General features: G+C 42.9%; 1 protein-coding gene across 3 annotated transcripts in view; it reads right to left on the reverse strand.

Moving 5' to 3' along the window:
- Positions 1–24,546, reverse strand: part of actn1 (actinin, alpha 1) — a 58,715-nt gene extending 34,169 nt beyond the window's left edge. For all 3 annotated transcript variants that reach the window (XM_071498485.1, XM_071498484.1, XM_071498486.1), the window contains exon 1: positions 24,267–24,546. In XM_071498485.1, coding sequence (XP_071354586.1) covers positions 24,267–24,365 — 99 coding nt within the window. In that variant the 5' untranslated portion in view covers positions 24,366–24,546. The remainder of the gene's footprint in view (positions 1–24,266) is intronic.
- Positions 24,547–27,318: the final 2,772 nt, after the last annotated feature.

The raw sequence follows: 27,318 nt of genomic DNA on the forward strand, positions 1-27,318 counted from the left end.
GTATTTATAGCCAAAGGAGGCGGCAGGATGAGTAGCATCCTTACAAACATGTTCTGAATGAGTACCACATTTCTGAGCTTCGCCCTTCACACTTTTACAGTATAATCAGATACAGTATGAAATGTGCTTTTGCTCAGCAAGCGTCATCCACTTTGAACCGTTTTGGAATTTCCTGAACTTCTAAGATGGACTTTTTTGACAAACTCCAGATCCAGAGCTGGTGTAAACTTGTCGCATTCCTGTGCTGATTATATGAGTTTGCAGGAGAGTGGGTTGAGTAATAACGCAATGAGAGCACAAAAGGAGAATTTTTTTCAGAGTAGCTGCATTGCTCTGCTTTGGAAAACTGTGATTGGGCCTTTTTCCACTATGTTCTTATATAAAACTGAAAAAGTAATTGTGTAAATTGGAAAATAATCAATAATGAAAGTAATAGTTTACACCCCTGCCTTTCACATCAACTGCATAAACCATCAAAATATCCCAGAGCCCAATGTGACATTTCATCCAACCACCACCACCACAAAATAATCTATTTACTGTGATGTAAGACCAAGAAAGGTAAAATGTGACATTTCAGAACCTGGACCAAGAGACTGTTGGTTGTTTTTGCTTGAAAATGACCTAAACCTAAAAGATTTGCCAAATAATTTTCTTTGAATCCACAAAACGATGAATCAATTGATGTGCGGCTCTACTGTGTGTAATTGTTGAAAGGGAAGCTCTCATGAGTAACTCAGGCTTTTATTTTCTGTGAAAATGTGAAACCCCAAAGAGATTTACACAGTGGAGTTTACATAAAATTGGGCCAGATACCTCAAAACAATAAAATATAACCTAAAATGCAGTGAACATGACAAACATCTGTTTAACAGACTTCAGCATCAGAACAGTTCACAGACCGTTTGCTGTTTTACTGGAGAGTGATACACACAGTACTTTGCTGTGTATACTGTAGTGAGTGTTGTATGATGCCTGTGTACTCCATGTGTGATCGCGTTGTCCTTGCACAGTTCTTGTCAGTACAGTATGTGCTGTGAATCTCTGTAAGCTGTTAACATGTCTGCATCAGAGTCCTGGAGACCAGTTCAATGCGCCGCTCATCACCGACGTGCCAGTGAAAATCAGTCTCATTACTGCAGCTCAAACACAGTCTGTTTCAGCGTCAGTACAACATGTCGTGTAAGGGAGCAAAGCGAAAGCACGACTGACTGTGTCTGGAGGAGGAACTGGAGGGTCGTAAATTTTCAGGGCCCATTCCCCCTCCTTCTGCTCTCGTCTGCCTCCTTTCTCTCTCGTCTCAGCCTCCCAGAACTGAGGCGGGCTATAAAAACAACAGGGGTCAAGAGCGGGAGGAATCTGCTCCACATCAGTTTAAGGGAAAGTTGCCAGTCAGCGTCATTACACGCACCATTTTTCCCATGGTAACCTCTGAACGCAACGCTCAGCAGACTGAAATACCTCAACTCTGGAGCGATTGTAAATAAAACAGGAAAACTACAGTTTTTTTAACTGCTTTTATTACTTTTTTTTGTGTCTACACTGATAACATTTTTTATCTTAACTGATTCATTGTTCAGACGATCAAATGTCATAAATTAGTGAAAAGTGATGTCTTCACATTGCTTGTTTTGTATTATATATTCAAAAATATATTATATATATTAAATATAATATAATATAATATAATATAATATATATTTTGTAAGATATTCAATTTACAATAATATAAATCACGACAAAAGCCACAAATCCTCACTTTTCAGAAACTGAAACCTGTGGGTGTCTTTTTGCACTTTTATTTTTTTATTTAATTTTTTTTCATGGATTTATGAAACAAGATCTCATATGTTAATTTGTGACCATTATAGTTGCTATTAAACAGATTTGTTACCTTGTCACAGAGCTAGGCTAGCTGCTTCTTCCTGTTTCCAGTCTTTGTGCTAAGCTAAGCTACATATTTACTATACAGACATGAGAGTGGCACCAATTTTTTCATCTAACATTTTTTTCATCTGTTTCCAGTCTAAAAGCTAAGCTAAGCTAACAAGCTACTTGCAGTATTTCAGATTTAGCGTACAGGCTAGCTGCTTCCTCCCGTTTTCAGTCTTTGTGCTAAGCTAAGCTAACCAGCTTCTGGCTCCAGCTTCATATTTACTGAACAGACATTTTAAGATATAAGCTAAGCTAACAAGCTACCTGCAGGTTCAGATTTCAGATGTAGTGTAAAGACATGAAAGTGGTTTTCTCACTGAATCCTCAGCTATAAAGTGACTGAGACTTTTGTTTGTTTGTTTGTTTGTTTTAAATTGAACTGCCTTGGGACGAGAGTTTCATTCCTGTGGTTCCTAGACAGACAAAAATAAACTTGAACTTGATGCCGCCGGATCCATCACAGTGTCACGTGACCGGATGGACGGCTCGGAAGTTTTGTCTAATTTTCTGTTGAATCAAGTAATCAACCGTCCGCTGTCGGCATAAATAAGTAAATCATCTTTAACACTCAAAAAAGAGCTTTACCTCCCACATAATCTGAATAAACTTTAATAAAAACTGCTTCATGACACATTAATAGAAGCTGTAAACCCATCACATAGTTTTCTTTTTAAGAAATTCACAATCTCTCCCCGCTCCTGTTCCTCTCCCCACCTCTCGCTCGTCCACAGTCCCCTCCTCCCCACTCCATTAATCAACCTCAGTTAGGAAAATATTTCCTGCGTCTCTGCCAGTTCCATATTAGTACAATCCTTTGACTGAAACAAGCCAGCTCATGAGCGCGAGCCCCTGCCACATCCGAACACACAGGCAGGCAGACAAGTGTAGAGGAAAGGCAGATACCGCTGGCAGAGGGTCCGACACAGGAAGGCGGTTTTCAACACCGTGGCCAGTTTCTCAAGCCTGAGTCTCCAGCTAAGGGAACCGGAGGGCCTCTCACGTCCCCATGAAACCCCAGAAACAGGCAGATAAATTGCAAGAAAAACGTCTACAGAAATATGTTTCCAGCGTCTCCTCCAAAATGTTCAACTGAGATGGAGAAAGGAGCTGAGAGGAGGTCGAAGGGGGTGGGGTGGGGGGGGTGGGGGCTGTTTCTTTTTACAACATAAAAACCATAACACCACCCACAGCTCGAGTAATGTGATGAGATGTCTGGATGAGTTGGGGGGGGTGGGCCTCCGTGGATCCCGGGGAGGTAGAAATGTTGTGTCTCTCGTGTGAAGTCTATTTCTGCCGCCTTCGGTTCACTCGGGCTCGCGGGGGACAGAAAGTGCTGGTGGAAAGAGTTTCTGGTGCCAGGAAAACAGAGCTGCTAAAAAGCTACAGCACCTTCCTCTTTCTCAGACTCCCAGATGATTTCCTCATGTGTGAAAGATTAGGGCACGGCGTTCAACTGGGCGAGTTCACGGAGAGCACGGCCTGCACCCTGGAGGGACACGTGCAGGAAGGGATGTGTCAATGGGAAACGATAAAGAAGAAGGGAACTCCTCTAATTTACCGTTACAGCCTGAACATGAGGTAACGTCTTTTAAAAGTGGTGTTAACATGTTCACAACTTCAGATCTTCTTTTTGAACGGAGGGAGCGCCGGTACAACACGGCCTTCTACAGAGAGAGATGAATTATGGGAAGTTTGTAGTCGTAATGTTTTCCAGGCTAGCGAGTGTTTTCAAGTGTTTCAGACCTAGTGGGTACTGAAAGTGTTTCAGTGGCCCAGTTGAGTTTCTGAGGGTTTGTGGAAAATGTTTTGCTGTGAAAACTGAGAAAAAGTTCTTGGTGTCTCTTGACGTCTTCACTGCAGAAATGAACCAAGGAGAAAATCAGTCAAACAGGCGAGAACTCCAGCTGTCACAGATGATGAGCTCAAAAAGACAGCTTGAGAAAGGATAGACAAGATACACTGATGTGGGTTTAATGTTTCACTTATGCAAGAGAAATATCTTCATGATGGTGATGATGATGATGATGAGGAGGAGGAGGAGGAGGAGGAGGAGGACTGTCTTCTCTTTGGATTAATGGCATCTCAGAGAAACTTTTCCAACAGGACAAGTGTAAAAAGTATTTCCTATCCTTAAAAAGTCTCTTTCTCAAAAACAGATGTTGGAAAAGGGGGGGATGTCTTATGACCAGGACTGTCCTATACTTTCCAGACTGTTTTGGACATGTGAACTCTGTGTCCCCCCCTTGTTTTAAACACTTACTACTATGACGTAAAGGAAAAAGCTTCACACCAGATTCAAAATGGCAACAAAATCAACTGTGATCTGTGGATTCACTTATGGGGTTAAGTAAATTTGCATAAATCTTAAACATCAAGTTTAACGCAGTTGAACTCTGCTACACAGAGTTGCGCCGTTGACCGATAACAAGTCGATTTGACAGCGGTGACCTTTAAAGGCATGGAGAGCAGGAGCGTCTAAGCTACCGTAGCTTATTAGCTGCGCTGAACTGTGATATATTGTTTACCCCCCTCTGCTGGAATATAAACATCACAAACTTCAGATGGTTTGCAGACATTTATGAGACAGGAATGATAGTACAAATACATCTCTTGAATAAACATCGTGAACTTACATTTCCATTAGCAGCTGCGCCAAGGAAGCCTGCTAATCTGTCAGCTAGCACGTTTGCTAGCTCTGGAAGCTACTCTTTTCCCTCTTAAATAACTTTTTATTGGATGATAAGATGTACAATTCAAGATTAAAATGCCAGGGGGAAGTAAAAGGCCCAGTTCAGAGAAAATACAAAGAAGCTTGAAGAGCTATTGTGACTATAGTGCTAGCATTCCCTGCTTGCTAGCATATTAGCCATAGCTCACCATAGCAATTCACAAACTAGCCTTGCGAGTATTCACTGCAAGGATTGTGCTATATTACATTGTTCAAGATAATATTGGCATAAACTGTGATAAAAAAAAATTATACCATTAAATTGATATTATAACATATTGATCTATTGAAACAGCAACAGCACACATGGCTAAAGTTGAAAGCTACGCGCTCTGCCGTGGTTTGGAGTTAGTTTGAAAAAATGTTTTGATGACATAACCTTTGTAGAAAGTCTACACACAACAAACATTTTATAACGTTATCATAAATCTTGCCATTGCAAAAATACTTTGTAATATAATGATTTGCTATAGTCACTATGCTACCAGGCTAAGTTAGCATCATGCAACAACTCCTTATTCAAGTATGATATAGTATCTTAAAAGTAGAGGTCGTGTAAAAATAAACATTTTATGAAAAGAGATGAGTCCATGTGCTTCTTAAACACAGTATGATATCAGTGATATCAGTTTGTCACAATAATCACCCCTTAAACTACAGATGCTGGGTTTTCTGATGAAAGTGAACGAAGGTATTCAGCCCACACATCGTCTGTATTTGAGTGCTTAATCCGGAGTTTGTCACGGTTGCCATGACGATGGGCACATTTTCAGTTCACCTGAACCGTTTCTACAACTTTGACACCAAGGACTTGGCTGAGTCACAGTCAGGAGAGAGACCAACGAGACAAAAATGGAAAGAAGTGGGTATAGAATAACTTTTTCGGTATTTGAGATGATGCCTAAATTTGGCCCAAAAGTTGCCAAACCTAAACAAAAACCTGCAGATGTGATGCTCCCCTGTGCATTTCTGACACTGCAGTCAGTGGTAATCGGTAACAGATATACATTACATCCTAAAATAACAATGAACTGTCATGCAGAATTGAGAGGTGAATCAGACTGACAATGAAGGTCTGGCAGCGTGAACAGATTCAGGTTACTGCTGCCTTCAGTTTTGGAGGCAAAGCAGAGGAAATAAGAGCCAACCCTCCTCTCTGAAAGTCACAGTGAAACGCTGTGGACAGGGCCGACATGCAGGACGGGCCAGACTGCTGTCTGGACGCTCTGCGGGCTGCTGCACTGTGGCTCCATGCATCTGGCAAGCGCAGAGACTCAAACACAGAGTCCATCTCTGCAGCGGAGTGGGAGGCGAGAGAAAAGAGAGATGTGAAAAACCCGATGGCAGAGATGTGTACGCCCAGAGACAGAGATGATGAAGAGAGAGAGACGGGAATGTATAGACAGAGAGAGGGAAAACAGAAAGAAAGAGACAGGAGGACCAGAGGGGAAAACTGTATTTATATGGCAAGTTTTCTCCCTTTTTTTTTTTTTGACTAGACTCTGTTCTTTCAAGAGCACGTTTTACAGGCCAATAATCAACTCATATGCAGGCCCACTCACACCATAATTTAGAGTATAACAATTACATTTCAGACCAAAATCACTTTATTACAACGGATTCACCAGCAGAGGTAATGTAAGGTCAACTTCGGACGACTCTGACAAGCAAATTTGCAGCAAAGTAAACTGGAAGCTAATCCCCGGGTCACACAATATTCAGTGTTATGTAACCATGCCCCGTCTGAAGTCTAAATGCCCCCACATTGACGGGGCCAAGAGTGAGACTGGAGTGACTGGTAGAAATATATTGTTTTGAATTCATGGAGGAAACTAATTGAACGTAGGGTAGCAATTTAGAGAAGCACAACATATTTTTCTCATCTAAGTGGGATCTAAAACTTTAAATTCTGAATTAAATATAAACCACTATATAAACAGGTTAACAAGAGGGTAAAAAGAACAGAACATTTTCTGCCACTTCAAGCCATGCCGATTGTTTTTTGACCAACAACTGCTGCATATCCTAGAAAAAGCTGGAAAGAGGCCTACGGTGGCCCACAGCGGACAGAAGCCGCTTTGTAAATGAAAAAACACAATGAACTCTGTGAAAAATGTTTTTCACTGAGGGAATTCTTTATCACCTCCAGTTTTTGTTTTTGTTTTGTTGTCCACAAATTGGGTCTCGTTTCTATAGTATTGACATAACTGATGGAAATGATAGGCCAAAATAAAACCATAAAAACGGACACTGAGGTTGTAATCATCTGTTTGATTACTGTTTGATTTGATGACTGGTGGCATCAAAGCCCCCCTGGTATTTCGGGGGGCTTTGATGCCACCAGTCACTGTAAACAAACACAAAGAGTCTGGCCGGCTTCTACAGAAGCGCCCCAGCATGCAGACATTTAAACCTCAGGCGTGAACAGCAAGACACGGCTGCGTAAAAACGCGCCACTGCTCCATCCATCCTGCTCAGAGTGAGTCATGGGCGGGAACAATATGACCCTTCTGCCTGTTGAGCCAGGTGGAAAGATGAAGGGGAAATATCTGCCTCGCTCTCTCTGTGACAGCCCTCCCCATGCTTTCTCTCTCCCCAGCAGAGGAAGGACAGGAGTCTGGGGGCCTGCCAAGTATCGCACTGAGAGGGTCAGAGGTCACCATTTATCCCCCCTCTGTCTCCTTCCTCTAACGCTCGCTGTAGGATGCAGCCTGGCTACCCACACATACATTTCTCTGACTCCAAAAACACTGTGTGAGTGTGTGTGAGGAGATTGACATGGACCGGGTTGACCGCTCTGCTTCCTCTCTTCCAGTTTGTTGAGCTGACACTTAACCAATATATATCCCTACTTTCTTTTTCCACCTCTTTAATCCCTTTTCTCCGGTTTCTGCCACAAATTTTGGTGAAAAAAGTGAAAAACTCTTTATTTTCCACAGATGGGCCATCTGAAATTTTTGGATATTGGTTCAAGTATGACACCTCAGTTTTGGTTCTGATACCTTAGTTTATATAACCATGTTTTAATCCTTTTTTAATTTAATACAAGACGCCAAACTGCCCAGTGCATCAGTGTTAAATAAAGAACTTTTCCTGCATAAAATTCCATAAAAAGTTAGACAGGTTTTCAGGGTTTTTTTTTGACCAAGCAGTGCAACTAACTTTTATTTTCATCATCAATTAATCAGACAATTACTTTTTTGATTAATTGATGAGTTGTTTGGTCTATGTCATAGTTCTTCAGATACAATGGTGACACCTTCAAGTGTCTTGTTTTGTCCAATCAGCAGCCCAAAACCCAAACATATTCAATTTGCAATATCAACTAATAAAAACTCAAATCTTTACCAAACACATTAATAAGCTACTGGACAAGTTTAATTTCCCTGGGGATCAATTTTTTTTAATCTTTTTTATCTTTAATCGTGTCAGTTCTATACTCTATGCCAACATTTCACTGTCTTCACCACGGACACATGTTGTTTCGTATTCTCAAATTATTGAGGTTTGATACCCGGCCAAATGTACGTGTGATGTTCAAAGGCTTCGTCCTCTCTGTTGCTGTGAGATGCTTCATTAATCACTTCAACACTGCCGAGTGTTTAGGCAGCTCTCTAATTCTTAGGCTCATGAATTTTTCTGACCCACAGGACTTTATGTTGGATTCTGGTCAAGATCTCAGGGTTTCCAAAAATACCAAATATGCCACACTGAATAAAAATTAAATGTGCATGAAATTATAACCAAAAGATCCAGAAATTTGTTGCAGAATGGTGCAGTTGTAAAAACTGACATCTTGGGATTGATGAAGCTGGTTAATGTTCACATTTCTTAGTTGTTGCCCCCATTCAGAGCCTTCCTCCCTCTCTCACTCTCTCTCTCTCTCACACACACACACACACACTCTCATAGCAGCTTCCCTCATGGCCCACCAGAGAAGAGGAAGCCTTCTTTCCTCCAGCTTCGCAGCCATGATGGAGTGCTACAGTCTCTCAGGTGCAGCGTCCATCGGCCAGGCACTCAAACTCCAAACTGCCGACTCAGCACAGTCATCCCATTACACTTATCTATCGCCTCGCCTGCTGCCTCAGCACGCACGTGTGCACGATGGCGAGTGCACATAAGCAAATGCAGCCCGGAGCAAGAACACAAGTTTAAAAAAAAAAAAAAAAATGCTAACACAGAAAAACACACAACCTGTCTGCATACAGTCTGTGCACAAAACGCATGCATGCAGACTCCTTTACTGTGGATGCAAGCAAACGCACTTTAACACGTTCACTTGCTCACATGCATGCACACACTGTCCGCAGTTCAAGCTCGTGCTGACGGAGCAGCGAGCCAGCCAAGAAGTGCAGAGTGACGAAGAATAGCAGCCATTGTAACCAGTCCACTGATATTTACTCTGTTGTGGCCCAAAGCAGGACCGATGCATATTCATGCGTGTGTGTGTGTGTGTGTGTGTGTGTGCCACAATGAGAAGTCAAAGTGTGGTAATAGCTCTTTCCTCAGCCGAGTTCATTGAACAAAGAGTGGCTCGTCTGTGAAAATGCCGCAGAGCACCTAACACTGGGCGGTTGCTATGACAACCACAAAAGCCTGGAGACCCACAAACAAACAGCTTGGCTGCACTGAGGCTCTTAAAACCCACGTCCACGACTCCCCGAGCGCTCGCCGGGATCCATCGCGTCAGCACACACACATTCACACACACCCCACGCAACACAAGTTTACAACCACAAAAACGTCTGCAACATTGAGAGCGCGCCGTGTAATTTCCTCTACGGGTCACCCGGACTTTGAATTCAACGACTTTCAAGGGATGGTTTGGTGGAACCCAAGGATTTCCAGCGAAGTAATCCTGCTGACACAATTCTGGATCAAACCTCCATCATATTTAGATTTTCCAAAGGTAAAAAAACATCAGTCTTGGGATGCGGCTAAATAAATTTACTTAAATACTCTACTTCAGTGTCGTATTTCTTTCTATTCCTACAACACTACACATTTTAGTTACTTTGCACTTAAAGATTTCACATACAAAACATATGATCATCTTATAATAAAGGATTTAGCTACAGCATATAAAGTAGTTAAAATTAGCTCCACCTCAACCAGCTACAGAGTTAATATGCTGCTTACAAGTTAATAAATAATAATCCAACATTATATAATAATGAGTTCTTTTACTTTTGATACTTAAACTACATTTAGATGATACTTTACTACTTTTACTTAAGTAAATGTCTGAATCCTATACTTCTGTTTATCTACAAATAAAACAAAATGTTGAGGATTTCTATGACATACAGGAAATATGCTTCAGCAACATTATATCTCCATATTTGGTGAAGACAAAAAACCAATTTGTCCATGTCCTGACAAATTGGTCGTGTGACTGAGCGCGACGCACGATGATAAGACGATGCAGCACCTCTGCTGATCTCACAGCACACAAATCGGATGCAAATCCATGAGCAGATGCTATTCAAATACAGCAGAGGCATCAAAGAGGCCATGGTGAGCAACAGGTCTTTCAAAAGCCCGGCGTGAACATGCGTCTCGCTGCTTCACCGGCTCAAAGCAGGAGTGTCCCGCTGAACAAAGGCCAGTCTGTGGAGAATCCTGTTCTCTGTGCTGCATGTGTCTGAACCTACAGCTCAGCTTTATGGTGCTAAAACAAACATGGACGACTGTACACACAGGAACACACAGCTGCACAACACAATTCAAGCTTGACTTCAACGTCAGATTTCTGGCAGAATATATTCATACAAATACACTTAAATTAAATTCTGAAGTTGCTTATTCAACATCCCATACTGCAAACTCAAAGTACAGATGAGTTTTATTAGAAACTTTATTTAAATATGGACAGTGGACGAAGAGAAAAAAAGGATTTTCTTTGCGCTCAACAGGAATAAACTTGTTATCACAACGACTCAGCACAGTCAAAAGTCCTGAGTCACGCCTGAGCTGTCGGCTCTCTCTGACAACATTCAGACGCCAATCTAAACAGCGCGATGGGAAGTACAGTGGCCCACTTCACCCGAGTCATAACACAGTACTCATGAGTCAGCTCCAGCTCGTTTTGCCTGCAGAGGTCGTGTGATGGGAAGCGTGCGGCCGGGTCCTGGTGCCGCTTTGTGCCAGAGCAGCGTTTTTTCTCTGCTGACCGTCACCTGACTCACAGAAGTGCTGAGCTGGGAGGAGCCACGCTGCACTCGAACAAAGGACGCTTTCAACACGTCTATACATCAGCTGTTCTATATGTGTCCTGTTAAGACCACTGTACTCATGTGCTGCATTTCTATCCAGCAAACTGGCTTTAATCAGGAAGTTTAAAAACAGATACACTTTCTGTATCAGGATGTTTATAGAATTTGTAAAATTGTTCTTTTTTTTATATATATATATATATATAAATTGCTAAGATGCTAAATTGTTTAGTGATTTAATTTGGGTTTCAAAGGACAACCAGCAAGACAAGAGTTACTCTTCAGTGGCCTTGCTAGTTTGTCTATGACTAAAAAAATGTTACCAGTGAAGAAGCTAATATATGGTGATGCTAGCAGATTAGCATGCTAGCAGTGGAGCTAGTTAGGTTGCAGCAGCCTCTGAAGTCTCCTAATCTAAATCTGACATGACGCAAAAATGTAAAAAGATGCTCTGAAGGCATTTAGTGAGTGTTTAGTCGCTGTTCTGGAGCTTTCAAATGACCTAAGCTAAGCTAAGATAAGCTAACACAGACATGAAATTGTTAGGGAAGTCAAGAAAAAATTAAACATCTACAATTCAACGAAGAAAAGATCATGTGATATGATCGAAATGAAAATGGACCTTGTGGAGAGATCAAGACTGAACTGACCTTTCAACTGCAGAAGTGCCATTTAGCTGCGTCCTTATCTTATCATATGTAATTATAGAAAATGTAAAACTGTTCACATGTGGTTCTTTGCTTCAACGCGTATTGTTTTGGAAAGTCAGACGAGATGGTGATATGAAGAAATGAAAACATTCAGTGTGTGTGTGTGTGTGTGTGTGTGTGTGTGTGTGTGTGTGTGGGCCGGGCAGATGTGGGGAGGTGGAGGTGGAGGTGGAGGTGGGGGGCTTGCAGGACTGCCGCCTTTTTCTGTTGTTTTGGCCTCAGTGCTGTTTATACGTGGGATCCTTTCGAGAGCCAAACACACAAAATCAAGCTTCCTGATCATCACTTCCACATGTGAGTCAAACAGAGAAGTGCAGCATTTTCAGTTCAGCAAATAAACCTGAAATGAAAGCTGGTTTCAGCAGAGAGGAGCATCAAAAAAAAGTCCAGGTGATACATCAACTGGAGGTCTATTCAGTTCAGCTCCAGAGGCCACTTGACTCGCTCTGACCTCGGCGAGCAGAGAGGCGTATGTATGACACAGAATGAAATCATGAATGACACTCGCCGAGCGGAGGAGCAGCTACGATCCATCTGCTGCTGGGTTATGATCCCCAAAATACACCCGAGCTCGACTTTCAGCTCTGTATGAGCTACATCTTTCAACACGCCTGCACAATAAAAGCTGGAATATGTACTCTTGCAGTCACATTACACAGGTTATACAGTATGCTGTGTTTAAATGCACAGAGTTATGCTCTTAAACTGTTTTTTTAACAACATAACAATCACAATAAGTCAGTTAAGCTCCTGCTCCATTTATGAGAGAGAAGAAGAAAAGAGAAGATCTGCCATGGATGAATCTGAGATAAAAACATTTTTAGATGCACAGCTTCTTTTTATTTTAAACTACTATTACAGTTAGGACCATAACTTCTTTCCCTTGTACTCAAAGGAAGAGGTTTGGTTTCAGATGTGATGCACACAGTTAAGCCAGGAAGGAAATTAAATTAATGCAATTATCTTCATTTATAAAACTAATCAACCTTACAGATAAAACATTAAAATTAAGTTGGTTATTATGCTAATATGCCTTGGTATACTGTAGACCTGATACTTTAAGATAAATAATGTTGTATTTCTGTAATAACAACAGAGAGTATTCCTCCTGTACTGCATTATTTTGGACTAATGTTCAATTCAAGCCTCTTTTCTGGGACTATATTAACTGTCACAATTTTTTTTAAATCTAAAAAGCATATTAAGACGGTTGCTGTATGTTTTGTCTTGGTCTCATTCTGCATATGGACCCAACAACCTCAGTATGATAAGCAGCCTGTATCCAGCCTGAAGGGAAACCTGGGGTTAAAATGTCCACGAAGCACTCGCTGCTGCTGGAAAGGATTAATTTCTGTGAGTGCACAGTAATAACTGAATTTCTCTCAGATGGGTGAATCAACCTTTTTATTAGCTCCTCTCTTCCCTCATCTGGATCTTGGCCCTAGCTTGCATTAGAATTCATGTATTAGCGTAGTTGCTGGAAGTGTTTTGTGGATCCTCAGGTAAAGTTTTATTATGCTTGGCTAACTAAATAGACTGGGTTTCAGGGTGTTAAATGTAAGTGTAAACAGCTTTATCCAGATGTAACCAGACCTGGAATATGGCCGAGGGTTTGAGAGGGGAACTATTTTCTGCAGGGCCAAGAAAAAATCTTGTGGGCATCTGTGTTTCTCTTCTGGCTTTCCCGAGCCGGATCAGTGGAAGGTCAAAGAGGTTGTAATTACGACGAATGAGAAAGGAAGAAATGGTTCATGGCAAAGTCAGAGAGAAATGAAAAATAAGAAGAGGACCATGAGAAAAGTTCAGGAGGACACACACACATATCTGTCCCCTGCAGAGCTCTTCACAACCTTTGAACTTCACTATTTTCTGCGTGACCGCAGCTCAAAATGAACTGCAGGACCAGCCGTGAGTGGCGGTGCTGCTGCTTCGCCCCTCCCTCCCTATCTGCGTCTGTCCACCAGCCCCAGCACCTGCCAGCACTTCACACAGCTCCGAGCACTCTGCTGCCCCGCCGCTCTGCCGAGGGCTCTCCGCTGCACACCAGCAAGGTGCAGGCCGGCGCTCCTCTTGTGCTGAGCTACCAGGGGTGGGGCCGTCGAGGGGAAGTGAACAATACAACTTGTAATGAGATCTGCCAATGAGCACTTCAGAGCGGCTGCTTGCTTACTGTCACAGATGAAGTAAGGTCGGGAGCGTGCAGACTAATCCTGCAGCAGGGGAAACTGTGACAGAAAAGTAGAGCGGCTGGAAGAATTGTTGGTCAGTGCTTGTTGTAATTGTGCAGACTGTATCACAAGCAGCACAGAGTCATTAGTGCGTAATGCAACTTGCCCGCAGGGAGTCAGCTCTAACTGACCATGAGCGCCGGTGCAGCAGACGATCAATAGAAGCCACTGATTGAAATTCAGACGTTCAATACTTGTCCCACTTTAGAAAAGTGGAGGAGTGCATCAGAACAAACGGCCTCTGGCCTCGATTTTCATCCGAACTCTCCATTCGCAAGGACTTACTAACACAGGTTGATGGATTGATCCATTTCCAACATGATCACCAAACTCAGTTGACAGAAACATTTGCTCCATCTCCTTCCAAACACTGTGGCTCTAACCGCTGCTTGCCTCTGACAGGCCACCTAGCAAGGCTGATTCACGGCATTGAATTTCACTCCCTCTGAACTCGACTTAATTGCCTGCAGTGTAAATAAAATCCTCAGAAACATCCTGTCGTCATTGTTCAAATGCTGCAATTGCCTATTTATTACACACAGAGCAAATAAGAGTGACGCACCACCCTGTGCGGAGAGGAAGGCCGGCTTCCTGATAAGACTGGAGGGAGATTTCAACATGCTCAGGCTGCAGCTAAAGCAAGGGGAAAAACTTTTACCTTAAAAGCATCGCCACCCACTCAGTCACATGGCACACAAAAGAGGTAGATCGATGGCGATAAGGAAGAGCAAAAGGCAACAGGGAGGAAGAAAAAGTAAAAACTGATGAACAAGAAAATGCATCAAACTTTTACTGTGGGGAGTTCTTTAGATTTTTAGTTATTTACGACTACAAGTGGATGAAAAAGTAGTGGTAACAGCACTTTAATGCAGACGGATGAAGGGGCTGCAACGTCTGAACACACAAAGGAAAAGTCAAACTTCATCAAGACTGAATCTGTAGAAAAGACAAGACGCTGCTGAACCTAGTGTTGGACAGTAATGCATTACTTGGTAAGATGTTGTGCTATGATTAACTTTTTTTATAAGGAATTACAATTTCAAATTCAGTAATATAACAATGTCTCATCCAAATAATGCTCTGCTACTTTGGGGTTTGTATTATTTGCCAGGAGTTTGATGGAGTTGATATTAATTTACCTGTTTTCATTGAACACACTGGTCCAACACATATTAGCTTAGCACATGAGTTGGACGTGTGGGGTGGAGGTTAGCTTGGCTGTAGCTGGCATGCTAACCTTAGCTACTGGGTTTTTTGTGGGTGTATAAATCCTGTTACTTCAGGGGACTTTTGAAATGCTACATGCAGACACTGGGGCAAATGTTAAATTATGTTATGTTAAGCTAGTTACGTTACGGCTATGTTAAGCTAGCTGATGACAGTCAGTTAAGTTTCTAAACAGTGGGTTAGCAGCTCGTTAAAGCACAATGTCTTGTTTTCTTCTTCTACATGTGTTGAAGGAATAGTTTGATATTTTGAGATATTAACTCATTTATTTCCGGGTGAAGAGGAAGATCGATACCACTCTCATGTCTGTGCACGATATATGAAGCTACAGCCATTAGCTGGTTAGCTTAGCTTAGTATAAAACCTGTAAACAGGGGTAAACAGCTAGCCGTATCTTATGCTCTTTATAGTGTTTTTATACAGGAAACAAACAAAGAAAATATTATATAGGTTATTTAATAAGCTTTAGTAAGTTAATGTCGCGCTGGTAGGTGGATTTAGTTTTATTTGAACGGGCAAGATGCTTCCCTCTGTTTCCTGTATTTGTGCTAAGCTAAGCTAACCGGCTTTGGGCTGTAGCCTTACATTTAATGGACAAATATGAGAGTTGTATCAATTTTTTCATGTAATTTCCTGCCTGGAAATAAGTGTTTTCCCAAAATGTTGAAATGTTCTTCAAATACAGAAAATGTAATGTGTGGGTGTGGAGGCTGGAGTTGTTGTTGTGCAACTTCAGTGCAGCAACAAATGCAATGTAAGTAAATACCTTTTCTGTTTAATAAATAGTAAAATAATGTATATACTTTTTTAATGAGTGATATATAACGGATTACATGTTTGAGGAAACCCAACGCTGTTAATGTCAGAGCAGGCATGTTGCAGAGGGGAAACACCCTTTAAACAGCTCGAGAGTCATTTGATAGCTCGTGCACCATCCTGGCTGGTGAGGATAAATTATTGACTCCAGGCTGACAATGTGACAAAGGATGGCCTCCTGAACACGCTCTCTTTGTGCAGAGACCTGAAAGCTCTTCTGTCTGAGCCTCTTCTTCCACTCCCCTCCCCCCCAGAGCCCCACCCACACAGCTTCTGAATGGCAAGGTGTGCCTGCTGCCTGCCTTTACCTCGGTGTCTGTTTTCTCAAAGCTGCTTTCACTTAAATGAGACGCACTGCAGCTGCTCCTGTGAGGAGGCTTACGGCTAATACACTCACATGTTCATACACTCTCCTAGTACAGTACGAACCCCCCTCAGCTTCAAAGAGAGGCTTCGCGGCGAGCACATGCACTTGAGAACGCATGAGGTTTGATTAATAGCATTAGCAGACAAAAGACCCAACTACATCCTCCCCATGTGGTGCGGGAAAATTCCTTGGAAACATGCAGACAGATCGCCTGTAAACCCCCTCTGGGTCGTATGCTATTGAATACATGTGACTATAGGTTTGTAGTGGTTCCAGACGTGGTCGAGCGTTGAGCAGGTTTTTTTGCTCTGCGCTCTTTGCTCCACAGGAAATGCACCTTGACCCCAAATCCCATGGTGGATGTGGAAAAAGGCTCCTTGTGTCGGGTCTCAAATGTGCCACCGAGCCGCAGATACAACACCGAGCTCAGTTCTGCGCGGGATGAATTGTCAATTATACAACTGAAATGAAGCAAAGCAGTCAAACACATCCAAGCCCCCAAAAACTAAGTCGTTAAAATTCATTGCACAATTGGCCTTGAAACTGTTTTAATGACCTATAACCATGAGCTTGGATTTCTGTATACATTTCTAAATTTGGAGCATGAGCCTGAGAAAATAAGCCATGCAAGAATTTGCATCAGGGCCCTGGCATTTGGGAGCTGTTCAGATAAGAGCCTGGTAATTGCTCACATTTGACTTTTCAAACAGTGAATTCTAAAAAACCCCGATGCCGTATGCAGCTTGATGAGGAAGAATTGGCTTTCACCTTCCTGAAACAAATAAAGGAGAAAGTGTTCGGGGAGGAGAAAGGTAACAACAGCAAGAAAATGTTTTCCAGACCCAGAAAGGATGTAGAGTTTTACTGAGGCTCGACCTTCTCTCTTCAGTCAGCAGGGAAAAGCTTTCTCAATCACTGGCACTGCAACAGGTATGAGACCCAAAAAAAAGTTGTATTGCAAAACACGGAGGGGATGCAGAACACCAATAAAGAATGTAACACATCTTAAATGTGTTGCACATGATTATTCAGTTGCTGAAGCTGAAAAAAACCTGTATCAAAGTGAATATACAGAGAGATAAATGTTCAGCAGTTTCTGCTTTTTGATCAGTTTCATTTAATCATGATTGTTTCATGGTTTGTTTTATTTCAAAGGACCAAGAGTCATGGAAGCAGCTCTGTGAGGGTGCAGAGGCACAGCTGTGCTTTGAATGCTAACACAAGCATGCTAATATGATCACAATGGTGTCACTGCAATCCACCCAATAGCTGCTGAGGGATTTCACTCAAAACTAAAAAAGTCTGGGGATCTCCAAAGTCGTTAGGGTTCATTCTCTGCGGACCAAGAATAAAAATTGCTGAGAGATTTCATTCAAAACCAAAAATAAGAACCTCATTGTGGGGCCAAAGGAAGTCAGGGGAGCCGTTAAAGCTCATCCTCCGGGGACCATGAACAAAAGTGCTGACAAACCATCCAATAGTTGCCGAGGTATTTCAGTCTGCACCAAAATGATGGACTGACATAAAGCCACGGCTCTAGCACGGCTAAAAAGCTAATGACCTTGTTAGCACAGTGACAAGAACCCGGTGTTTTCACTTGTGTAACTTCTGTAACACAACTCTCCGAAGGATCAATGTGTGTCAGCTGTCGCATTGACTCTTCCTGGGTAAACACCACCACCAGTCCTCCAGCAGCAGCCACAGTACACCCACCGGAGAACAATACCCCTCCCTGAGGCGTAGGGTCGGGTTATGTAAGAGTCATTAGACACAGGTCAGTATCTTCTGACACGCCATAGATCAGCCGACAGCTCCGGGCTGTAAGGAGTAGATGGTTTCCTCCTGACTGGAAGCGTCTCATTTGCAGCAGATAACAAGATGTTTCGGTTAATTATGAAGTGCACTCGATCAAACTCTGACCGCGTTCACATAGGGTCGACTTACAGGAACGGAGGAAAGAAGGTGGGTAGAGAGGTGAGCTTGTTGGCGGCAGTTTGAATCCCAAAGAAAAACAAATCTCCTGTTGTACATTAGGGGTTAAAAGTTTGGAATCACCCAAAATTGTTAATTTTATCCATCAAGGTGGCACTAAATTGATTAAAACGCAAAGCCAGACAAGACAAATGATCCACACAACACAGCTGAGATCCATTTTCAACAGCCATTAGTTTAACGTCCTGATGATAAACTCTTTCAGCTCCAAGCCTCATGCTTAAACGTTCAGATGTGCTGTGAACTGCTTCCACTGTGAATAAAAAACATGCTGATATACGTCCATCTCCACCTTCCATCGAGCTGGGAGCACACACATAAAACTTCCTGTGACGGGGCGGGTGGATGCTCCTGGGCCCTCTCAGCTGGGGTGTCAGCGAGTGACCCCATCAATCAGGACAAACGAGACGGACCCCTGACAGCGTGACCGGGGCGGATGATCGGTTCGCCGGGGTGCCCCTGTTGGGATTTACAGCCCAGCTGCGTTCGCCTCGACAGCGAACGGACGCAGGATTATCAGACTTCTATTAAGATCTTTCAATTGCCTGACTTGACTTTGTACGATTTCACAGAGAGCAGCAGCCACGCTGACAGATGACTCAGTGAGTGAGAAATGGACACTGAACCATCTCTGTCAGAGAACCAGACGGAAAGTTGCTCATTTCCCTGAAGCCTCCGTGATTCAGACAGAGGTGCCATCTGAGACACGAGGCCGCTTCACTGCTTCACCTCGCCTTAAAGGAACGCTTGACATTCATCAAACACACTTATTTGCTTTCTTGCCCAGAGTTAGATGAGAAGTCCGATAACACCCTCAGACTGTCTGTTAATGACAGGAGATGGTTAGCTTAGCTTAGCATAAAGAATGAAAACAGGGGGGAAACTTAGCTTGGCTTTGTCCAAAGGTAACAAAATCTGCATTTCTAAAGCTGACTAACCAACTTATTACATCTTGTCTGTTAAATCTGTAGAAAACTAGAGTGTGAAAAAAGGTACGTTGCATTTTGTTGGGGAGTTACATGCCATAATATTTGCTGGTGGGTGGTTTATTTACCTCTGGGCAAAGCCAGGCCAGCTGTTTCCCCCTTTTCAGCCTTTATGCTACGCTAAGCTAACCGTGTCCTCCCTCCAGCTTCATAAGAGCAGTACCGAACTGATCACAACTCTCTCCAGGAAAGTGAATAAGTGTATTTCAAAAACCGTTAAAAGGCGAGAAAGTGACGCAGAGCGATTCTCAGCAGCCTTCAACTCCCAACAACAGAGTGAATGTAAGAACCTGTCGCACTGTGGCTTTTATTCCTGGAAGTGCTGAGAGGAAGAATGTGGCCTTTTTCAGAAGTGTTGCAAAATACAGTCTCCTGTGGGTCAAAGAGGAGTTTTATCTGAGGAATTAGGTTTTTACTAACGTGCTCAGGGGAACTTTAAAGTCCCTGCCAACCTTCTTTCTCAATCCACAGTGAGCGATTCACAAATTCCTCCGTCTACCCTAGAAGCAGTTTGATTACTGCCTGTGAGCAATGTCTCTTACGGTGCCAGGCAACCGTCCAAGTCAAAATGATAAAACCACACAAGCACAATCCTGATGAAGAAGAGAAGTGTTTTGTTTTTTACCAGTAAACTCATATTAGACAGTAAGTGAGGACGTTTGTGACACTGAGTGTGGAGCTGCAACGATTTCTAATCGATTGGTTGACTGACAGAAAGCTGAGCGGGAATTAATGAAATTATCAAAAAATCAGTTTATGCAAAAGTGTTAAATATTATATATATAAAACTGGACTGTTGACCGACACGAGAACACATTTGAAGGTGTCACCTTAGTCTGTGAGAAATTATGGCGAAATTTTGAATATTTTCTGGCATTTTATAGACAAAGCAAATAGTTGATTAATTTAAAAAACAATCAGTAGATAAATCAATAATGAAACTTGATGTTAAAGACAAATATGTAAGATTTAAATGGAGCATTCGAGGCAAGAGAGAGTGCTAAACCTGCATCAAACCTTTTCTCTACAACAACTCCACCTCTCTTCTAAGGTTATTTACTAAATTAAATTTCACTTGAATAAAACACCACGTAGGCTCTAACGCACTCGCATCAATATGGCTTCATGTGAGTTAAATCATATAATCAGGAGCCGTTCTGAGTGACATTAGTCAACAGAGTCAGGCTGTAGGATGGAAAACATCTCATGACACAGCCAGACAGTTTATTGAGTATGGAAAGAAGACAGACGCTCCTCCGCGTGCTCATGTTTTATGTAGTGAAAAGAAGCAACATTTCAGCACATAACGCCTTCATCAGGGTCGAGAGCAGAGCCGCCGCCGCCGCTGCCAGACAGAGAGAGAGAGAGAGAGAGAGAGAGAGAGAGAGAGGGGAATTCATTCTATTGACATTCCCTGCTTTGTCATCTGGGGTCTGTGACGCTCTTCTTCTTTTGTTAATATAGTGCTTGTGCAAGGTGCATCATGGGAGCAGAGGAATCTGATGACAGGAAGCATTCTGTGAGGTGGTCAGAGCTGACATTACACATCCTATTATGCAATCCAGTAAACAGCTGCAGCCGTGCAGCAAAACACGCAACTCTTTTTGGTTTTCCTTTCTTGGGCTGAAACATCACACAGTCATTCATGGGCTGACTCAGTTTCCTGACAACCGAACCTGTCACATACTGTAATTTAATTATTCCTGGGCACAGAAAACAAAAGCAGGCTTGTTCTTCTTCCTGAGAAATCAGCCTTTTTGCATTTACCGCAGGTGCTGTTTTCTCCAGGAGCAGAGGAACGTCAGGCGGTGGAGATGTAGGTCAGGATGCTCGGTGTGAGAGCCAGCGACGGCCCCGCCCAGGCACCGCTGATTAGTCAAAGTGGGGAGTGTAAAGTGGTGACAAGTCTGATGACTGATTCGCTTAGTGGGTGCTTCCTGCATATCTGTCACACGAAAAGACAAGTTCCCGCACAGCCTGCTGCCCTGTGGGCTGGATTAATGAGGTCCTGAAAAGTTATTGACCAACAGCCGCTACAGCCCGTCAGTCTGAACACCCAGACCTTGATTACACTCCAGAAAAAAATCTATGAACTCAGTCAGTAGGTACATGAAGTACATGAAGAGATATTTCATTATTTATGAGACATATATCTCAGATAAGCAGCTCGGTCCATGTCTGTCACAACCCATCAACTTCAACTTCAAAGTCACAAAACGAGACAAAAGTTTTTTGGCAAAAGCGAATGAATCGCAAAAATCAGCCGATGTTATCTGTGACCTGACTTGTACAGTCGGAGCAGGGGAATGTGGGTGTGGGTTGGGAGTGTTTGGGAATACTGGGGTTGGGGTGTGGGAGATGGGAGGACGTAGGAGGCGGGAGGTTTACAGGCAGGGCCCGATCGAAGGTACTGCAGCTTTTATCCTTATAAGGACAAACCTGGACAAATTAGCTACGGCAGCTAACACCTGAACTCCACCTTCCAGCTACGAAGAGAATCAAAGAAACAGTTAGAGGAGGATGAGGTGTGTGTGTTTGTTTCTGCAGCAGAGGTGTGATGTCATGAAAATACATAAACAAACTCTGGTGTTGCGTGAAAGTATGTGGGAGCTGCAGCTTTAAGTAACCTCTGGCTGGGACACCTGGGTCTGCAAAGACATTAAGATTCCAAGATAAGAGGACGCCTGCGCCTTTATACCTGGGGTCAGGTTAAGACTTGCATCGGACTCCAAATATTTTAAGCGCTCCCTGACATGCCGGGTTAGTGTGCATCAGAGTGAATTGCAAAATAGAAAAAAGTCTTCACCTGTATATTATGTGCTTTTGTATTTCTTACAGTTAAAGTCTAGTTCACACATTAAAAAAACCCACTGCTTCCACAGTTTTGCTGTCTGTGGGACTCAAACTGGATCACTTTGGTGTTAAACTGTTTGCTGCCCAATTATCACCTCTTGACAAATGAGTAGTCTTCAGGCTATAGAGAAGCAAAGCAGTGTGGAGCCAGTTCTGTATGACTCCACCTATGTGGCCCTGAGTGCCGGCTCCTGCATCCAGCCTGCACTGCAACAGCAAAAACACACAGATGACATCTGTTACTGTTTCCTCCTTGTTTTTCTTTATGATTCTCAGCCGCTTGTTTCGATCTGAAAGGCCGATGAAGCACCTCCGGTCGATGCATTTAAACACTGGACAGAATAATACATATGTTAATAATAATGATGTTTTTCTTGAACATGAAAGGCTTCCACATTATCTGCTCATCAGCAGCAAAAGCTGTTTGCTGAGGCCTGGAAAGAATTTGGGTGGTGGGTGTGTTTTCTGTGTGTGTGTGTGAGAGACAGTTAACTCTCCCTGAGGATGAGGGCAGAGGTGCATGCCGGCCAGGGGGAGGGAAAGGGAGATGCTCGCTGTCATCCCTCTCAGCCTGTAATTGTCCATGCGTCTAGTCAGATCAGAGCATAACCACTTATTGCTGCTCTGCGAGGAGAGGCAGGGATGAATAAAACATCCCTGCTCTCTGCAGGACGGTGGGATCAGTGAGGGTCATGCAGACGCACAGACGTCTGAGGAAAGTGTTTCCTCCTCATTAAGGTCTGTGGTAAAGGCTGGAGAGAGGCGTCAGGTGTTGATGCTTCCTTTAGGTCTGAGCAAACTTCATCTTTGTCAGATAAACAGCCTTAAGACTGAGGAGGCTTCACAGAGGGAGCAGCAGTAGATAATGTCCTCCTCTGCTGGACACACCTGACCTCAGCCCTGCATACCTTCCCTCCACTTCCCTGCATTTGCTTTCGACCGGTAGCAGCCTGCCGATGACATAATCCAGGAAACCAGAAGCCCAGAGCTCCTCAGTGTGAGAGAAACTTGGGGAAAAAGTTTTCCAACAGCAGCGAGAGGGGCCGATTATTACCATTTTTGGGCACGCTCGCTCCCATGCAGGCCCAGCCCAAACCACAGCGCTTACTCAGATTCCACTGCGCTTTCTCCCCCCTCTCTCTCCCTCTCTCTCTCTTTTTTAAAGCAAAAGTATGGGGAGCAGAGAACAAAAAAAAGTAACACCCCTTCTCGAAACAGACCATTCATACTGTGTCAGGAAAAAGAGAAGCAGCTGTGAGAAGCGTGTTGAAGACCTGAGCTTGTGAGGACAATATGTGGATGCGTTCCAGCGCTTTATCGTGAAGGTGCACGCCGGGTAATGGGGGTCATATTCACCCCAGTGGAAAAAGTAAAGCAGTGATATATTTAGAAATTAAACTAACTCTCAAACTGGGATCACAGAAGTTATAAAACAAGCAGAAATCGATATATCTGCGCCGTGGAGACGCGCAAAAACCGCGCGTAAATTAAATAAAAGGGACGCACAGTGAGTTAATGTGGGTTTAACCCCCTCCTCCACCTCTCTCTCTCTCTCTCTCTCTCTCTCTCTCTCTCACACACACACACACACACACACACACAGGTTGTTGAACACGGCCTAATCCACGTCGCATCATAAACCAGATGACAGGAGGGCCAGCCACACGCAGCCAAGCGCATGGCTGACATCTGTTGCTCTGGAAAAGCTCCCGTCCAGTTTTTAATTGTTCTTCACCTCCTCTTCCTCCTCCTCCTCCTCCTCCTCTCTTCTTCTTCTACTCTTTCCCTCCTGCTGCAGAGATAATGGGTGGGCCTCCTGCGTGTAATTACCGCTACAGGATATTTCATAACGCTGCGCAGGATATGCGCACAAGTGCGTGCGAAACGCGAAGGCGAGGAAAGTTGGTGCTGTGACCTGAGCTCCGGTGAGAGTCAGGAGGCCGCGCAGGTGACCGGCCCGCCGCGCCGGGAGCCCCTGCGCCCGGCCACCGGAGCAGGCAGCTGCCGGTGGGAGCCGCCGCCGCCGCCGCCTCGCTGAGCCCACGGGTTAACATGTTGTCAAAGTCTCCACCGGACCTCCTCAGCACCGCCACAGTCATGATAACAATAATAAAGGAATAATAATAATAATAATAATCAGCCTCCTTGTCATCATCTCCACTTCCGCACCTTTACTCCGGAGGTAAAGAGGAAGTCAGCCTCTCACCTTTCTCTGCTGCTTCTCCCATGCAGGATCCAGGAGCAGGTCCCGGTCCCAGTCGTCCTCCTGCTGCATGTAATCTTCTTCTCCGTCATACTGATCCATACTATACACGTATTTATAAAGCTTTATATATATATGGACGCTCTGGGCTTCTCTGGTGTGTCCCCGGTCCTCGGCTCAGTCTACTCTCCTCCACGCATTCAAGACGGTGTGTGGATGAAATTAGCGGTCCACCCCCGGCTTCCCTCTCTCTCTCTCTCCCTCTCTCTCTCTCTCTCTGTCTCTCCCTCCCTCTCCCTCTCTCCCTCCTCTGCTCGGTGTCTCTGCCCAGCAGGAGCGCTCGGCGGCGGGCAGGCGGTAGGCAGGTCCGGTGTCGAGGAGCGACAGACGCAAAAACTTTGCTTCAGACAAATTGAGTCGGTGACCGAGCGGAGCTTCTGATTGGACGCCTCAGGGCTACAGGCCCCGCCTCCTTGAAAGCGGATTGGCTGCTCCGGCTGTCAGTGCTGAGGCTTTATATCCTGCGTAGGTTGATCCAAACATCTGAATGTTTGACTGCGAGGATACAAGACGTGTAACAAGCAGCGGCCCGCGGGCCAGATCTGGCCGTCCTGCGAAAATATTTGGTCCCCCTCAACCAAAGCTCAAGTTTTCATTTTATAGTTTGCACCAAGACAGCAGGTGATGTAATGTACATACATCATAACATCTCACCTCCTGATGATGATAAACGAGTGCAGGTGAGTAAAAGTACAGGTGACTCTTTATTCCGTGTGGAAAACCTGTAAATCACGTTTATCTTTGTGAGTTATTTTTCAGAATTTCACCTCATTTCTTTATTTGGTTTGTTCAGTGTCTTCCCCTCACTCGAAACATAGGTAAACAACAGAAACAGACGGTTTGTCAACTGTAGGTACTTACAAGTGACAGGAGAAACTGATAAAAGTAAAAAATATATAAATATCAGCAAAAAAAAAAAAAAATTTTTTTTAATCAACTTCATGTATTCGAATTATTTCCAAACTGAAACATATTTGAAAACAACCTGTCAAATCACACAGAGAAATACATATCTGGACACTGAAGCTAAAAATGAAATGTCCTGCTATGCTCCTTGTTCTCAGACCTTAAAAATAAAAACCATTAGTCCCAGCTGCATAAACAGTCTGTTGGTATGTTACCTTGAACCCACTCGGTGTGTAATTCTCACTGGTCTTTTCCAGTTTTATGTTAAGTGAGTATTAACATGAGCTGATGTAACAAGAGAAAAATGACATCTGCCCTGGGAGACAATATAAAAACCTGTTTTATAAACGTTTAAAGGAAATAAAATGTTCAAAAACAAAATCCTCTAAGAAAACATGTCAACATATACAACTGTGTCTCCGCCATATCTGTAAAACTGTCCACCATTGAATAACACTGAAAAAACCCAGTCCACAGGTTAACCTGCTGTCTGACCCTGTAATTAGGATGAAACCAGTATAAAAAGTTACGTTACTTGATGCAATTAAAGCTCGAAAACCTGACGACGTATCTAGATCCTTCACATAAGTAAAAGTATCAGTAAATGTGCTCTGTTATTACTAAAAGTCCTGCTTTCAAAATGCAGTAAAAGCACAGTGGTGTAATGTAACTGAGTACATTTACTCAAGTGCTGTACTTAACTAAGTAAAGTTGAGGTATATGTACTGCATTTGAGTGTTATGGTTTACTTCTATTCTTCTACATGTCAGAGTGACATACTGAAGCTCTTACTCCACTACACTTGTTTACATCTGTAGTTACTCCAACTGTATATAAAGAAGTTAAAATGAGTTCCACCATGTCCCACTATAACATTAAAGTACTGGAACACAGCAGCAATGAGTCAGCAACTATAATTCACTGACATATACAATATAATGCTCAAAATGTTCTTATTCATGTAGTTGGGGTGTTCAGCCTATAACAATGCTTCATATTTGATTAAATTATCATATGTGTTGAAATAAAATTTCAAAGTAAAAGCAGCAAAGATGTTAGGTACATCAGTGTTGTTGTAATATATAGGGAAGTATGTTCTGACACAGCATAAAGTGTAATGTCTATTCTTCATTTATAATAAAAGTAGCAGTGCCACAATGTAAAATACTTTTACTTTCCAAGTAGAACATAAAAATTTATTGTAGTAAAAGTACTGAAGTACTGTCAGCAAAACAATATATAAACACGAAAAGCAAAAATACTCATGATCTAAAATGGCCTTTTCATAATTCTGTACCTGTATTACTATTATTGATGCATTCAGCAGCATTTGAATGTTGCATCTGGTCAAGATGGAGCTCTTTTTAACTCCGTTTTTTAACTGTTGGGTAATTTAATCGATGCAGTATCTTCCAATATGATGACATGGTTTGGATGTAATCTTAATCTGAAAAATGCATCCCAACTATGGCTGAAAAACAAATGTAATAAAGTAAAAAGTGCACTATAGCTACCATCTGAAATGTGCTGTAGTATAAGTGCAAAGTGGCATAAAATGAAATGAAACACTCAAGTAAAGTAAAAGTACTTGGAACTCTACTTAAGTACAATATTTTATGTATAGTGCTTGAGTAAACATTTTAGTTGTAATAGTACCAACACCACAATGTATAAATCCTTAGTTAAGAAAAAGTCTTGCATTTAAAAGTACAGATAAGTATACCTCCACTTCAACCAACCACAACAATAAACTGCTGCTGACACATTAATGCATGAGCAAAATTAATGATATAGTATATAATAGTACAACAGTCCCATGGGACACCTCTCTGTACTTTTCCTGATTTCCAGCTCAGGACTTTTACTTGTAATGGAGTACTTTTACTAAGCTTTAGTAAAGGATCTGAATACTTCCTCCTCCACCCTCCACTACAGTCTGCTCCTGACCTGTGCTTGTGCCACAGTCATTCAGAAAGAGAAGTGAGTCACAATGCAGCTCCTGTAAACACGTGAAGCTATGGCCAGGTCTGTCTGCCTTGTAAGGTAAATCCACTCTCTCTCTCTCTCTCTCTCTCTGCCACACACACAC

Source organism: Trachinotus anak, unplaced genomic scaffold, assembly GCF_046630095.1.
Source record: "Trachinotus anak isolate AG129_WGS33_773 ecotype Australia unplaced genomic scaffold, CSIRO_AGI_Tana_v1 ptg000015l, whole genome shotgun sequence".
Classification (NCBI taxonomy): domain Eukaryota; kingdom Metazoa; phylum Chordata; class Actinopteri; order Carangiformes; family Carangidae; genus Trachinotus; species Trachinotus anak.